At 37.7% G+C, this 17,198-nt stretch overlaps 1 protein-coding gene across 1 annotated transcript; it reads left to right on the top strand.

The window, feature by feature from the left end:
• Positions 1-12,024: 12,024 nt before the first annotated feature.
• LOC130946283 (transcription initiation factor IIF subunit alpha-like) lies at positions 12,025-16,585 on the top strand. The gene is made up of 9 exons (XM_057874962.1): positions 12,025-12,369; positions 12,605-12,763; positions 12,937-13,082; positions 13,245-13,606; positions 14,151-14,266; positions 14,363-14,497; positions 14,737-14,952; positions 15,353-15,571; positions 16,005-16,585. Exons 1-9 carry the CDS (start codon positions 12,199-12,201, stop codon positions 16,095-16,097), a joined length of 1,617 nt encoding a protein of 538 aa, XP_057730945.1. The 5' UTR covers positions 12,025-12,198; the 3' UTR covers positions 16,098-16,585.
• The last annotated feature ends 613 nt before the right edge of the window (positions 16,586-17,198 follow it).

Here is a 17,198-nt window from a genome sequence, read left to right as displayed (position 1 = left end):
GGTAATACTGGAAGACAGAGTGTTTTGGGCCACGGCCAAGACTCATAAAGTAGCTGTGTTCAAGAATCATCATACCTAACTAGGAGAATCAATAACACTATCTGAATTCTGAGTCCTATAGATGCCAATCATTCTGAACCTCAAAGGATAAAGCGAGGTGCCAAAACTGTTCGGAGGCAAAAAGCTACTAGTCCCGCTCATCTAATTGGAACTATATTTCTTTGATATTTTGGAGTCTATAGTATATTCTCTTCTTTTTATTCTATTTTGATTTTCAGTTGCTTGGGGACAAGCAACAATTTAAGTTTGGTGTTGTGATGAGCGGATAATTTATTATACGCTTTTTGGCATTATTTTTAATATGTTTTTAGTATGATTTAGTTAGTTTTTAGTATATTTTTATTAGTTTTTAGTTAAAATTCACTTTTCTGGACTTTACTATGAGTTTGTGTGTTTTTCTGTGATTTCAGGTATTTTTTGGCTGAAATTGAGGGTCCTGAGCAAAAATCTGATTCAGAGGCTGAAAAGGACTGCAGATGCTGTTGGATTCTGACCTCCCTGCACTCGAAGTGGATTTTCTGGAGCTACAGAAGTCCAATTGGCGTTCTCTCAACGGCGTTGGAAAGTAGACATCCTGGGCTTTCCAGCAATGTATAATAGTCCATACTTTGCCCGAGATTTGATGGCCCAAACTGGCGTTGCAAATTAGCTTCAGAATTCCCAGCGTTTAACGCTGGAACTGGCATAGAAATTGGAGTTAAACGCCCGAACTGGCATAAAGCTGGCGTTTAACTCCAGAAAGAGTCTCTACACGAAAATGCTTCAATGCTCAGCCCAAGCACACACCAAGTGGGCCCGGAAGTGAATTTTTCTGTCATTTACTCAATTCTGTAAACCCTAGGTTACTAGTTCACTATTAATAGGATCTTTTGACATTGTATCTCTACCTCATGACACTTTACATGTTTCTTTGTGTACCTTCCACGGCATGAGTCTCTAAACCCCATGGTTGGGGGTGAGGAGCTCTGCTGTGTCTTGATGGATTAATGCAATTACTACTGTTTCTTATTCAATCATGCTTGCTTCCGTTCTAAGATATCACTTGTTCTTAACCCGGATGAATGTGATGACCCATGACACTCATCATATTCTCAACTATGAACGCGTGCCTGACAACCACCTCCGTTCTACTTTAGATTGAGTAGATATCTCTTGGATTCCTTAATCAGAATCTTCGTGGTATAAGCTAGAACTGATGGCGGCATTCAAGAGAATCCGGAAGGTCTAAACCTTGTCTGTGGTATTCTGAGTAGGATTCAATGATTGAATGACTGTGACGAGCTTCAAACTCCTGAGGGCGGGGCATTAGTGACAGACGCAAAAGAATCATTGGATTCTATTCCGGCCTGATTGAGAACCGACAGATGGATAGCCGTGCCGTGACAGGGTGCGTTGAACATTTTCACTGAGAGGATGGGAGGTAGCCACTGACAACGGTGAAACCCTTGCATACAGCTTGCCATGGAAGGAGCCTTGCGTGTTTGAAGAAGAAGACAGTAGGAAAGCAGAGGTTCAGAAGACAGAGCATCTCCAAAACCTCAACCTATTCTCCATCACTACAATTCAAGTACCTGTTTTATGTTCTTTTGCTTTTTACAATCAATCCTGATAATCTTTGATATCCTGACTAAGAGTTACAAGATAACCATAGCTTGCTTCAAGCCGACAATTTCCGTGGGATCGACCCTTACTCACGTAAGGTATTACTTGGACGACCCAGTGCACTTGCTGGTTAGTTGTGCGGGATTGCAAAGTATGATTGCAATTTCGTGCACCAAATACTTACATTGTAATTAAGGCATTCCAAGAAGAACCTATCCGGATTAAGTTCTGTGCAAGATTGGGAGAGAATTTCATAGGACCCACAGTGACATTTTGGAGATATGAATTTCTTCTTTCTTGGCTGCCCAACTCTTCCAGAAAAAAAGGTGCAGCACTTACTCTCTTCGCCAACACTATAACCACGCAGGTTACGACTCCTAGTTTCCGAAGAATGATCTTCATGGCTCATGGTGGTAGACAGTTAGGATTCTATAGAAGAAGGAAGGAGAAAGAGGCGTTTAGGGCTCATCATGTTCTGTGAAGTGCAGATAAAATGCGAAATTATATTTTCAAAAAATTGTCAAGGACCGGGTTGGGTGATTCATTAATATGCCAATCCAAGCTGGCACTTAACGGACACATCACCACCTTAACTTACCACGTATTTACGTTCCGTTAACCCCAAAAATAGATTATTGACGTAGGGGCTAATATGTCTCACGAAAAAAATTTCAGAGGCCAGAATGTAGTTTTTTTTTCCTAGGGGCCTCGTTGTCTTTCGCAAAAATTGTCAGGGGCCGGACCAGGTATTCACTCTATATATTACAATACAAAAAACAAAGAAAATTAAAAGTTTTAATCACTTAATATTTTTTTAAAGTTAACAATTCGAAAGAATAGAGATAGAATCATAGAAAGGAAGACAACATAATTAACTTAAGGTTGCTGAAAATGTTTAAGTTTAATTAATTTTTTTAAAACGAAAATAGATTGCCATTTTTTTCCAATCTTATTACACAGGATTAATTTGTTTGACTTTTCATCTCTATGTATAAAATTTAAATTATTGTCCAATTTGAGTTAGTTTAATGATTAATTTGTTGAATAATGTTATACATTCAAGGTTTTTATGAGCTAAATTTAATTAAGTTAAATAATAAGACTTGAAATAATATTAGTTATAACTTATTTTTAATACGTTAAAATACTAACTTGGTTGAACTTGGTTAACAAAAAAACTTAAATATGTAGTTTACTGTACCACTAAAATCTCGGACAAAATCGAGTCATATTTCAGCGTAACGGCTCCATCCCAATAGTTCACTCACCAAAATCTCGGAACCAGTTCACTCACAAAAATCTCGGAAGAAACTGACCATTAAGCTACAAACCAAGCTATAAAATGGGTGAAGGCATCAATAGAAACAGACAAGACAGAAATACTTCATCTCAAAAACAGCATACTTCGGAGCTATATCCCCAATCATATGCACTCTTTATTTATTTTATTTTCTTACTGACTTGGGCATCAGAGTCTCTTTTGCAGATACCTGGTGCGGTATTTTATAACCCACAAACTAACCGACAAGTGCACCGGGTCGTACCAAGTAATACCTTACGTGAGTAAGGGTCGATCCCACGAGGATTGATGGATCAAGCAACGATGATTGATTGATTGGTTTAGTTAGACAAATAGAAAAGAGTTTTTTGATATTCAAAGAGCATTAAACAGTAAATTAAGAATTTCAGAAAGCAAGCAGCAATAAGTTGGGAATAAAATATGGAGAAAACAGTTAAGGTTTCAGAGTTATCTATTTTCTAGATTGATTTTTCTTACTAACTATTTTAATCATGCAAGATTTAATTCATGGCAAACTATATGTGACTAGACCCTAATTCCTTAGACCTTCCTAGTTTCCTCTAAAATTCATCAACTGCCAATTCCTTGGTCAATTAATTCCAATTAGAAGGTGATGATCAAATTTCAGTTTATATGCCATAAGAATCCTAATTATCCAAAATTAAGGGGATTATATGTCACGTATCCCGTTAAATACAAACAATTAGAAATTCAGGATAATATGTTTTCAAGCTGTTGTTCAAGTATAGAGCTTTTCCAAGTTATACAAGAACTCAATGAGAACATGGGTCATTGGTGCACGAAATTGTGATCTCAATGGCACCAACAACTTGGTACGCACAATTGTAATATCACTCTTCTTCACAACTTTGCACAACTAACCAGCAAGTGCACTGGGTCGTCCAAGTAATAAACCTTACGTGAGTAAGGGTCGATCCCACGGAGATTGTCGGCTTAAAGCAAGCTATGGTCACCTTGTAAATATCAGTCAGGCGGATTCAAATGGTTATAGAGTTTTAATAGTTAAAAGATAAATAGAACGTAAAATAAAGATAGAGGTACTTATGTAAATCATTGGTGGGAATTTCAGATAAGTGTATGGAGATGCTTTATTCCTCTTGAATCTCTGCTTTCCTACTGCCTTCATCCAATCCTTCATACTCCTTTCTATGGCAAGCTGTATGTAGGGCGTCACCGTTGTCAATGGCTACTTCCCATCCTCTCAGTGAAAAAGGTCCTCTACGATTTTTCGCATGGCTAATCAGCTGTTGGTTCTCGATCGTGTATGAATAGGATTTACTATCCTTTTGCATCTGTCACCACGCCCTACAGTCGCGAATTTGAAGCTCGTCACAGTCATCCCATCCCAGAACCTACTCGGAATACCACAGACAAGGTTTAGACTTTCTGGATCTCAAGAATGCTACCAATAGATTCTAGCTTATACCACGAAGACTCTGATCTCACAGAATGGAAGGCTCTATTGTCAGGAGAGACAACCATGCGTCGTGGACCAGGAATCCAAGAGATACACACTCTAGCTTTCGCAGGTAGAACGAAAGTGTTTGTCAAGCACGCGTTCATAAGTGAGAATGGTGATGAGTGTCACGAATCATCACATTCATCAGGTTGAAGTGCGAATGAATATCTTAGAATGATAACAAGCATGAATTGAATAGAAAACAGTAGTAATTGCATTAATACTCAAGGAACAACAGAGCTCCACACCCTTAATCTATGGTGTGTAGAAACTCCATCGTTGAAAATACATAAGTACAAGGTCTGGGCATGGCCGAATGGCCAGCCTCCTCAAATGGCATATAAATTCGAAAATAGGGAAAAAGACCCCCAGTACAATAGTAAAAAGTTCTATTTATACTAAACTAGTTACTAGGGTTACAGAAATGAGTAAATGATGCAGAAATCCACTTTCGGGCCCACTTGGTGTGTGCTTGAGCTGAGGATTGAAGCTTTCACGTGTAGAGGTCTTCCTTGGAGTTGAACGCCAATTTGTAACTTATTTCTGGCGTTTAACTCTGCTTTGCAACTTGTTTCTGGCATTTAACGCCAGAATAGGACAGAAAGCTGGTGTTTAAACGCTAGTTTGCATCGTCTAAACTCGGGCAAAGTGTGGACTATTATATGTTGATGGAAAGCCCTGGATGTCTACTTTCCAACGCAATTAAGAGCGCACTATTTGGACTTCTGTAGCTCAAAAAATTCCATTTTGAGTGCAATGAGGTCAGAATCTAACATCAGCAGTAGTCCTTTGTCAGCCTCTGAATCAGATTTAAGCTCAAGTCCCTCAATTTCAGCCAGAAAATACCTGAAATCACAGAAAAACACACAAACTCATAGTAAAGTTCAGAAATGAGAATTTTACTTAAAAACTAATAAAAATATACTAAAAAATAACTAAATCATACTAAAAACTATATAAAAATAATGCCAAAAAGCGTATAAATTATTCGCTCATCAGTCATACTTCGGTTCCACCCAAATTCATAAAATAAAGAATGAAACAATTATTGAAATATAAATCAAAACATGAATTAAATTAGAAAGAGCAAACGAATCAATCCATACAAATAGACAAAGCTCCTAACCTTAACAATGGAGGATTAGTTACTCATGGTTCAGAGAAGAAAATAAGGATTCTGGTTAAATTTACCAGGTTCCCATCTGATGGCATCTAAATTCCTATTTATAACTAATCCTAATGAATTTAAAATCTAATTATCTAAAATTAAAAATAATATATTTTCCAAAAAATAAAATTTGAATTTAAATTCGAATTAATTAACAAGTCTTCAGCTGATGGGTGGGGACCACTTATTTTGTCCATTCTATAGCTTCTAATCTGTGTTTTCTAGGCTGGAAACTGGGTCGAAACAGTCCAGAAATCACCCCCAGCATTTTCTGCGTTTTTCTGCACGTGGCGCATGTCACGCGTACGTGTCAGTCACGCGGACACGTCGCTGGTCTTCTTCGCAAGTCACGCGGACGCGTCGGTCACGTAGACGTGTCGCTGAGCACATCTTCAATTCACGCGTGTGTGTCAGTCACGCGCACGCGTCAGTCACGCGCACGCGTCAGTCATGCACACGCGTCACCATGGATACCTCCAATTCACGCGCACGCGTCAGGCACGCGTGCGCGTCACTCCTTGTATCTATCTCCTTTGATTCTCGTGCTGCAGAAACTCCATTAAATTTAGCCGAATGCTACCTAAAATAAACAGTATTGCACAAAACTCAAAATAGCATCCATAGTGGCTAAAATATAATTAATTCTTTATTAAACTCAACAAATTAGATGCAAATTCACTAGGAAAAGATAGAAAAGATGCTCACGCATCAGTACCACACCCGGGTCTAGGTTCACAAGGATATCATCGACTCGGCCGAAGCTACCAGACATAGTGAGGTTAACAGAGAGCCGACATATAGATCAACCGAAATATCCTTGCAAAAATATTTGGCGCCCATCGTGGGGCCAAAGTTAATTTCACCCCGCCCCGAAGTTATAATTATTTTAACTCACCCAAATCTGCTCTGTATCTCCTTTTCTTTGCAAAAAAGGAAGCATGAATGATTACTCAAAGACCCAGCAACCCCATCAAGCTAACGCTGATCTCCTGGCTACCAACGCCGCTCTCCAAGCAAATAATCAGCGGATGGTTGAATTATTAGCAGCAATGCAAAATAACAAAGATCGAAAGGTCGATAGCAAGAAGACAAACGCTGATCAACACGAAGAACATCAGTCAGAATCCAACGCAAAGACAGGGGAGACACCCCCAAAAACCGGAAGACGACGAATCTACCCATTTTCCGAGGAGATAATGAATTTCAAAATATCCAAGAATTTCACGCTCCCAATGACCCTAACGCCATATAAGGGGATCGGGGATCCTAAATTTCATGTCACGAAATTTGAGTCTATGATGTTCCTCAATAGTGACTCCGATCCCATTCTATGTTGATCTTTCCCTACAGTTTTTAGATGGAGCTGCTTTACTTTGGTTTTCTAATTTGCCTGCAGGGTCCATAACCAGCTTTGACGAATTCGCCAAGATGTTCATCAACCATTTTGCAGCATCTAAAATCTATGTGAGAGATTCGGATTATCTCAGTACAATCAAACAAAGGCACCACGAAAGTTTGAAGGATTACATGACGCATTTCACAACGGCGGCCATGGAAATCCCCGAGCTTAACCCAGAAGTCCAGCTGCACGCTATAAAAAGTGGCCTTCGACCTGGAAAATTCCAGGAAGCCATTGTTGTGGCGAAACCAAAGACATTGGAGGAATTCTGAGACAAAGCCACCGAACAAATTGAAATAGAGGAATTGCGTGAGACACAAAGAAACGAACGACCACCATCACGGAAGGAAGACGACAGGCCAACCAGGTCAAATAACAGAGATTCCAAAAAACTTTTAAACTAACTCCAAAATTTAATTCATATCCCAGGTTTAATACCAGAAGAGAGGACATCAAGGAAATACTACACAACAGACTTATAAAGCCACCAATCAAGGCAGAAACATACCAAGACCAAAAATACGTGGACAAAAGCAAACATTGCGCGTTCCACCAAAAGTTTGGCCACTCCACTGACGAATGCGTAGTAGCAAAAGACCTACACGAGAGATTGGCCAGACAGGGGTTATTAGACAAATATATCAGTACTAGAAGTCGGAAGGAGGCAACCAAGGACATCAACAAGCCGAGATATGACTCGAACCACAAAGAAAAAGGGACATGGCGCGGCCCAATCGAAACCTCTACCTCCAAAGTAGTCATAAATTACATATCAAGTGGCTTCGCAGGAGGAGGAGGACTCACCAACAGTTAGGAAAAGATGCTACCAGACTATGATGACAATGGAAGGGTCGCACCAAAACCCAACAGTTCTGACCTCAACTGCCCACATCAGTTTCAATACTGCCGATTTCAAATCACAGACACCAAACTTGGACGATCCAGTAGTAATCTCGGTGCATATGGGAGAGCTGACCGTAAAGAAAGTTTTGCTCGATCCGGGAAGCAGTGTCAATGACCTATTCTATTACACATTCAAAAAGATGTAGCTAAGCGACAAGGCACTACAACCATCAGGAGGAGAATTAGCAGGATTCTCAGGAGAAATAGTCCCTATTTCAGGCTATGTATGGTTGAGGACAACATTGGGAAAATTCCCAAATTCCAAAACATTGTACATCCAGTTTTTGGTAGTCATTTATGTTAGTCCTTACAACATCATCTTAGGATGCCCCTCCTTTAACTCCTTTTGGAGCTATTGTTTCTACCATTCATCTATATGTCAAGTTTTCTTTGCAGGATAACACAGTGGCGACAATCCATGCCGACCATAAGGAAGCTAGGCAATGCTACAATGCAAGTATGAAGAAAATCACAAAGGAGGCCATCCTGATAATCCATTCAGTATACAACTCGGAAAGCATCCCCACCCTAGCCGAAATAGACCCCAGGGACAACAACAGTCGCCCCTCCCCAATGGACGACTTAGAAAAGGTACAATTGGATGAAACAAATCACTATACTAACATTGGTTCGGCTTTCTCTGCAGGAACAAAATAGAACTTGAAAGACATATTAAAGGCCAATGCCGACCTGTTCGCCTGGACCCCTGCTGACATGTCAGGGATCGACCCAAATTTCATATGCCACAAACTAGCAGTCAACCCCAATGTCCGACTTATAAGACAAAAGAAACGTAACCTGGGCACTGAAAGAAGAAATGTAGCAGCAATAGAAACACAGAAACTACTGGATGTAGGGTTCATCCGAGAAATCCGTTTCTCCTCATGGCTAGCAAATGTGGTTATGGTCAGAAAAAGCTCAGGGAAATGGCGGATGTATGTAGATTTCATAGATCTAAACAAGGCTTGCCCAAAGGACTTATACCCGCTGTCGAACATTGACAGACTCGTAGACGACACCTCAGGTTACCAAGTGCTAAGCTTCATGGACGCCTACTCTGGGTACAATCAGATACAGATGCACCCAGACGACGAGGATAAGACGGCATTTGTAACCGACCAAGGTAACTTTTGTTATAAAGTGATGCCTTTTGGCCTGAAAAATGCAGGGGCAACTTATTAAAGACTGATGGACAAAATATTTAAAAATTAAATCAGACAAAACATAGAAATATATGTCGATGATATGGTCGTCAAGTCTAGCTTAGAAAAAAAACATGAAGCGACTCCTGATCACAATACGACGAAGCACGAGTTTTCATATCATCATGAACCCAATGATAGGGGTTCTCCTTATTTACTTCAACAGCTTTCATCTTTTCTTTCTCTTTCTCTTTAACCATTTTTTCAGAAAATAACAGAGGAGAAGAACTCGAAAGAACACTGAGGAGATGAAAAGACAGATACAAGGTGAGAAGACTAACCTCTGGAAGACATGTCTTTTCACTTATCAAAACCTTTTTGCAAACTGAAGTCTTGTTTCGTAAATGGCACAAGTTTAATTACAACCCACTATTTTAGTGGGAAGTTGAAACAGCAACGATTACGCACCTAAATACAAAACGGTCCGGCTCCATCATAGTTAAGTGTGGCATTTATTGCAGCCCAGTTTACAAAGCAAAACCTTTTTTCGAAAAACATATCTAATTTTATTTTTATCTTTATTTTGTAAAATCCATTTGATTTTTAGCCCAAACTTAAACTGCGTGTTGAGATTGGGGGCTCTAGTATTTTACCTCAAAATGCCGAGGTATAATCTCAACAAGAAAGCTCAACTTGCTGCAACCACATCAAGTCAAGCTTGGGGGCTGTGTACTGTACCCCTAAAATCTCGGACGAAACCGAGTCATACTTCGGCGTAACGGCTCCATCCCAACAGTTCACTCACCAAAATCTCGGAACCAGTTCACTCACCAAAATCCCAGAAGAAACTGACCAATAAGCTACAAACCAAGCTATAAAACGGGAGAAGGCATCAATAGAAACGGACAAGACAGAAATACTTCATCCCAAAAATAGCATACTTCGGAGTTATATCCCCAATCATATACACTCTTTATTTATTTTATTTTCTTACTGACTTGGGCGTCGGAGTCCCTTTTACAGGTACCATGTTTGGGTCCAGGTTCACAAGGATATCATCGACTCGGCCGAAGTTATCAGACATATCGAGATTAACAGAGAGCCAACGCATAAATCAAACAAAGTATCCTTGCAAGAACATGTAGTATTATTCTAATTTTTATTAATCTACTAAAACAAATATTAAAAATTTAAACCTATTTTGTATATGCAATAATAATTAGTCAACTCCAAATTTGTAAATAAAATTCTAATATGTAATAAATTAATTTTTGTCCTACTAAATTCAAATCTTAAAAATTATATATATATAATTATTATCTTAGATGCTCTTTTTAACTTTCATATATATTGAAAATAATATCTGATAAGTCTAAAAAAATTTTATTTCCTATTATAGCGGAAAAATAAATAAATTTTTATCTTATTTCAGACAACTTTTTTAATATATAAATAGAAAACTTAATTTTGATATATCAACTTAAAAAATTTTATACATTATCTAGTTAAAATTATGCGTAACTTTTTAAAGTATTATTTTTATTGATATGGCAATTTGTAATTAATTATTTATGTCAAAATCTTTTATATTATAAGTATATAAAAAATAAAGAGTAAATATTCTATCCAATCTCAGATTTTTTTATGAGATATAACGTATTTTAATTATTTTTAAATTTTAACTAGGCCTCTATCTATTAAGGAAAATGAACAAATTGATTCTTGCTATTAAATGATAAATGGTTGCCCATTGACATGTCACGTAATAGTGCCAAGTGTCGCTTCCAAAAGGTTGCAGGAACTAAAAACCTCCTTTTTATCTCTTCTTCTTCTTCCTTCTTCCTTACTTCATCAATGGCGAATTCCACTACCACCCTTTACACAACTACTAAACCTTATTTTCCATTCACCTCAAAGATCCACCATCCAAAACTCTTCCAATCCCTTACACAACTCCCTCTCTACTTGTTCTTCTTCTTCAATATATTTTTTTTCAACACACATATACAGAAATAGTCTCAAGCTACAATTTTTTCTCTTATTTTTCTTCTCTTGTGAGGTGCTTTACCGTTGTCTGATGCCATTGTTCTTTGTCTCATTTGTCACCATTTCTTTCTTTCTCAATCGCTGATAGTTCTCTGCTCTTCGCCACCTATAGAATTCTGCTGCCATCTGAAATTTTTCGTATTTTGCCGTCTGCACCCTCTCCCTTACCACTATTTTTTTTCTATTCTTCACCACCAATAGAACCCTAATACTATTGAGGTCAGGTACGTCATCATCCTAATTGATTTAATCTTCCACAAATTTTTCTTATTTTCTCTTTAATTTTATTCAATTGGTTGATGCTATGGTTTGGCTCACAATGTCAGGGACTTGTAAAGGGAAGAATGGGAGAACAACATGAAACAGTAGTCGTGTAAGGGGTTGGAAGGGTTTTAGATGGTGAGGGTTGGAAGAATTTTGGATCGTGAATTCTTGAGGTGAATGAGAATGAGGTTTAGTAGTTGTGTAAGGGATGGCAGTGAAATTCACCATTAATAAAGAAAGAAAGAAGAAAAAAGAAGAAGAAAATAAAGAGAATCAAGAGATAAAGTGAAATTTTTAGTCCTTGCAACTTTTTAGAGGTGACACTTGACACGGTTACCTGACATGTCAGTGGATAATTGTTTGTCATCCAATAGTAAGAATTGATTTGTCCATTTTTCTTAATGGAAAGGATTTAATTAAGATTTAAAAATGATTAAAATTCGCTATATCTCACGAAAAAAAGATCCGGGGTCTAATAGAACATTTACTCTAAAATAAATTTATCTAAAAAACAAACATTTTGCGTATTGACAACCGAATTGATGATTTAATTATTTAAAGGCCCAATTAATGTGCAAGCCCAAGCCCAGATGGGTTCGTAACCTCGCAGTGCTATAAAATGCCAAGCTTATTGAGTGAATGCTCAAATCTGAGGAAAAATCGGGAGATGAATTCAGTGTCGTCCCGTCGTCGTAGATATTATTACATACATAACATTACAAATCGGTGGTGCGCGCCGCTGAGTTAAAATCTTAGAAGATGCGCACCAAAAATTGTTATTGAATTTATTGCTATTAAAATCTTAGCGTTTTGGATTGATTGATTACCGGGAAAATGTCGATGGACCTGCAACTGAAGGCGTCGTGCGGTGGATGTGGATCAACCACCGACCTTTACGGAAGCAATTGCAAGCACATGACTCTCTGTTTGACCTGCGGCAAGACCATGGCTGAGAAAAAGGCCAAATGCATCGATTGTGGCGCCACCATCACTCGCTTGATTCGAGTTCGATTTCAATTCCGATGTCTCCGTTCATTCATTCATTTTTCCCTTCCCGGATTTCTATTGTTTTTCCACCTAATAATTCATACTTGGTTCTTCGATGGCATAGCATTCTAATTTCTTTCGCTTCATTGCAAGCATTACGACACTTGCATATACAAACTAACATTTTTACTCTTTCGTTATTGTTATTTGCTGATTAACGAAAGCATATGGTCAATGGTGTTGTTTGTGGCAGGAATATAATGTTCGTGCAAGCTCAACCACTGACAAAAATTACTTCATTGGAAGATTCGTGACTGGGTTGCCTAATTTCTCTAAGAAGAAAAGTGCTGAAAACAAGTGGTCCCTGCAGAAGGATGGACTGCAGAACCGCCAAATTACTGACGCTTTGCGGGTATTGAATCATATCCATCCTTCCATGTGCAAATTGATGATATGGGATTGAAAGTGATATTCCCCTTATCTAATATTTTTTGTTGAAGCTTGAGATGTTAGCATTGTATTTTGCTTTCACCATGGAAATCCCAGATGTTTATTTCCTGCATATTTGCTTATTGTATGTCATAGGAGAAGTACAAGAACAAGCCTTGGCTGTTGGAGGATGAAACTGGTCAGTCCCAATACCAGGGTAATCTCGAAGGTGCACAATCAGCTACATATTACCTTCTCATGATGGAAAGGAAGGAGTTTGTCGCCATTCCTGCTTGTTCTTGGTATGCTTGTTCTTTTCAGAATAAGGGTGGTGTTCCTCTCTGAGAATTTTCCCGTGGTTTTAGTTTTATTTTTCTTTTTATTGTGCTTACCAGTCAAATCAAAGGAAGAAGGCAGATGTATAATAATGCATATTTATTCTCTTTCCGTAAAAAAATCTTTAGGTACAACTTTAACAAGGTTGCACAGTATAAGCAATTGACTCTGGAGGAAGCAGAAGAGAAAATTAAGAATAGAAAGAAAACTGCAGATGGATATGAAAGATGGATGATGAAAGCTGCAAATAATGGACCTGCTGTATTTGGTGAACGTGCAAAATTTGAAGAGAAGGAGAGCACTGCCGGGAAAGGCCGCAAAAAGGGTGGTGATGATGATGAGGGTCATGTCTCTGATAAGGGAGAGGAGGACGAAGAGGAGGAGGCAACAAGGAAGCATAGACTTGGACTTGATAAAAGAGATGGCGATGACGATGAAGAAGGTCCAAGGGGAGGTGACCTTGATCAGGATGATGATGATATTGAGAAGGGTAAGTTAATTTTTCTGATGAAAATGCTACAAAGCAGTTATTTTAGATTACACATCAATTCTCCTTTATGTGAAGTTTTATTCATCATTTTCAGTTGATTGCTTCAGTGTTTTTATACGTGTATTCCTGGTGGAGGATATAGCCTAGAGAGTCAAATCGAAGAGCAAATTGGATGCTAAGTGAATCAAATATTGGGAGTTGACTGCCTTAGATGTTGTTGATGGTTATAACTACAGAACTTTTATATGAAGAAAAAAAAATGGAGTTTAGCTAGAGAAAGAGAACATTGTCAACACCAGTGTAGTGTACTTTTAATATTAACCATGACTAGTCATTGCGACTATTAACCTGGTGGGCTTAGGTAGTCTATTTTCTCATTAGTATCCTTTGCTTATTGGTTGCATTCAATTCAAGTAATTACTTTTAATTTGGCCTACAGATGGCCTTTTTTTTTACTTAATTTTATTTGAAGTTATTAATCTTGTTGAAATCTTCATGTATATGCTTATGCTTCTTGCTAATCATACGTATGCACATCTTTTAGGTGATGATTGGGAACACGAAGAGATTTTCACTGATGATGATGAAGCTGTTGGCAATGATCCCGAGGAAAGGGAAGATTTGGCTCCTGAAGTTCCTGCTCCTCCTGAAATCAAGCAGGTAAATTTCAATTATTTTGCAAGCCATTTTTAGGAACTAACCCTCTTGGTACTCACCCTTGGTTTATTATGAAACTACACTAATATATTATTTTAGGATGAGGAGGATGAGGATGAAGATAATGAAGATGGAGGTGGTCTGAGTAAATCTGGGAAAGAGCTGAAGATGTTGCTTGGACGAGCTGGTGGCATGAATGAATCTGATGCCGAGGATGATGACGATGACGAAGATGTATGGTTATTCTTTTTCATTTTCTTCATTTATGTTTTTTCACTTCTCTATTATTTTGTTAGCTGCAACTATAATTGTTCCATTATTCTTTTTACTTCCAATTACTTGGAAGATATATATAGCTCGGTACAAACTACAATATCTTTTGGTGAGGCACAACTTTTTGCACTTGCATGATGATTCGATGAATTAGACGTGAGCATTTTTCATCCATTAATTGGTCATTTTATTTCATCTAGGAGGATGACGATGCTAGCATCCCTGCTGCATTTGCTCCAAAGCAGAAGGATGCACCTAAGGAAGAGCCAGCTGACAATAGTCCGTTAAAACCTGCAGCATCAGGAACTGCTCGGGGAACTCCCTCTACTTCTAAGTCTTCAAAGGGCAAGAGGAAATTAAATGAGGATTCAAAAGCATCTAATAGTGCACAACCAAAGAAAGTTAAAACAGAAAACGTATGCCATTGCTTGTCTGTGTTTGGTTGATTATTAAGGCCCTTCATTATAGTAGTTTCTCTTTTATTCTCAGACAAAAGAAGACTTTGGCTATATAACCACTACTTACGAAGACAAACACCTTTAATGGTTCAGCATCACATTATTTTATGATGGTTTAAAATTAATACACATACTACATTATCTTTTCATAAAACTTAGCTGCATAAATAGGCTCTTGAAATGCAGAATTGATGAATTAACTTGGCCTTAGTTTCTTTTGATGCATTCAAACGTGATATAGTTTTTGCTTAAAAGGGTCCTATTTTTTAAGACTTAATACTTTAGTTTGAAAGTTCATTATGGGGGATTGTATGCAAGGGTTACTGAAATCCTAATTATCCCCTTCCCATTCAATTAGGAAACAAAACCAACTGTGAAAGAAGAAAATGGGTCTGCATCCAAAAGTAACGGTCCTTCAAAGGGTACATCACCAGCACCATCATCAAAGGCAGGGTCTTCTTCTGCAGCTTCTGGACCCGTGAGTGAGGAAGAAATCAGAGCTGTTTTAATGCAAAAGACTCCAGTAACCACACAAGTTCTCGTAGCCAAATTCAAAGGAAGACTAAAAACTTCTGAGGTAAGCTTTATCAACCATTTTCTGCTTTAGCCTTCTTAAGATGCTTTTGTTTGCTTAGCCATTCTTATAATTTTTAACCAATGTCTTTATACTGTATCCCCTGTTAGAATGTGTTGTAAATTGAAGCCCAAGTTGATTTTATATCTGTGGAAGGGTGCAACTTGTTTCTCAGATTCTTAGAAATGTTCTGCATCACTTCATTTAATTTGTGACCAGTTAGCGTCAGAATAAAGTAATGCCATTTGAAATTTTATGGTATAATTTGGGCCGGGAATGTGTCTTGTTCCATCAGCTGGATATAATCTGGGTCATGTAGTAAGGATAAGAATGCTTACTCTTAGCCTGGAGATCACCTAAGGGGTACAATTGATTTATTTTAAAGTTAATGTTGCGAAGGTTGAATATACACCATGTGCTTCTTTTGTATGTGCAGGAGAAAACGGCTTTTGCGGACCTCCTGAGGAAAATGTGTAAGATACCGAAGGGTAATGGAGGATCCCGTTATGTTATTTTAAGAGATAAATGACAAAATTGACAATGGGATGAAAAGAAGCTATTACAACCATAGCGCCATTGTTCCAAAAGCGTTGACAAATTTTATATTGTTATCGTTTGCGGTTTTTAGCCCTCAAAACCCCAGAAAACAGGGAGAGGCAGCTGTTCTAATTTTTGTTGTTAATTGTTTTTGAGACACTATATATGACACATATCATTGAGGTTATTCAGTGTGTAATTCATTATACATCAATATTGCACATGCGCTATTCATGAACTGTTTTATTAAAAACAGATGACAGGAGGAAGCAATGACGCTATTTCTTTCTGCTCAGGATGCAGCTGTTTATAATTGTGAGGTAATCTGCGTAAAAAGTTATGACATATTTTTAGTTTTTAACCCAGTAACGAGTTCTCAGCTTGAGGATGATGGACTAATGGTCTAACCGTTTAAGTAGCCTATCTCAAATTTCAAATATTTTTATTGTTTTTTTGTTGGCGTCAACTCAAAATTCGATCTCATTCGATCGCTTTCCATGTACTCACGTCGAAGTACAGTGTCTTTTGAAGAAAAAAATGAAAATAAATAAAAGCTGATGAGAAAAAAAAGACACATCCACACACACACACATCATGTATTATTAAGTGATTGATTAAATGATTATTCTTATCTATTTATTCTTGTAGTAGTAAGTAATCAGTATTCTACAACTTCCTTGTAAGTTATACGCATAAGTCACACTGTACAAGTAACTTACCTTTATAAAATGAGATAAATCACAATCTTAGCTTAGGGTATTTGCCATGGCGCGTTGCCTCTTGTTCTCAATTACTTAGCATAAAATAGGATTATTAAAGATTTATTCTGATTATTTTGACGAAGCATGCACGCAGGTAAAGATTTATTCTGATTATTTTGACGAAGCATGCACGCAGGTAAAGATTTATTCTATGTTACACTACTCAAATAGCAACCAAGAAGAAATTAAAGTGCTTCAGACATGCACTTTTGGAAGACATAAGGATTTATATTAACACTTTGTTTGGTTTAGAAGAATTTGAAAGGAAAGAAAAAGAAGGAGAAGAAAATAGATGAAAAATGTAAAAGTACATGTGGAGTCCATATTAAAAT

Source organism: Arachis stenosperma, chromosome 1 (assembly GCF_014773155.1).
Source record: "Arachis stenosperma cultivar V10309 chromosome 1, arast.V10309.gnm1.PFL2, whole genome shotgun sequence".
In the NCBI taxonomy this organism is placed as follows: domain Eukaryota; kingdom Viridiplantae; phylum Streptophyta; class Magnoliopsida; order Fabales; family Fabaceae; genus Arachis; species Arachis stenosperma.
The sequence above is the reverse complement of the archived record's forward strand: the minus strand, read 5'-3'. Positions and strand labels throughout refer to the sequence as shown.

Coding starts and splice junctions, on each gene's coding strand:
- LOC130946283 (XM_057874962.1), top strand. CDS start 12,199: ATGTCGATGGACCTGCAACTGAAGGCGTCGTGCGGTGGATGTGGATCA. Junction 13,083..13,244: donor GCCATTCCTGCTTGTTCTTG/GTATGCTTGTTC, acceptor AAAAATCTTTAG/GTACAACTTTAACAAGGTTG. Junction 15,572..16,004: donor GAAGACTAAAAACTTCTGAG/GTAAGCTTTATC, acceptor TTGTATGTGCAG/GAGAAAACGGCTTTTGCGGA.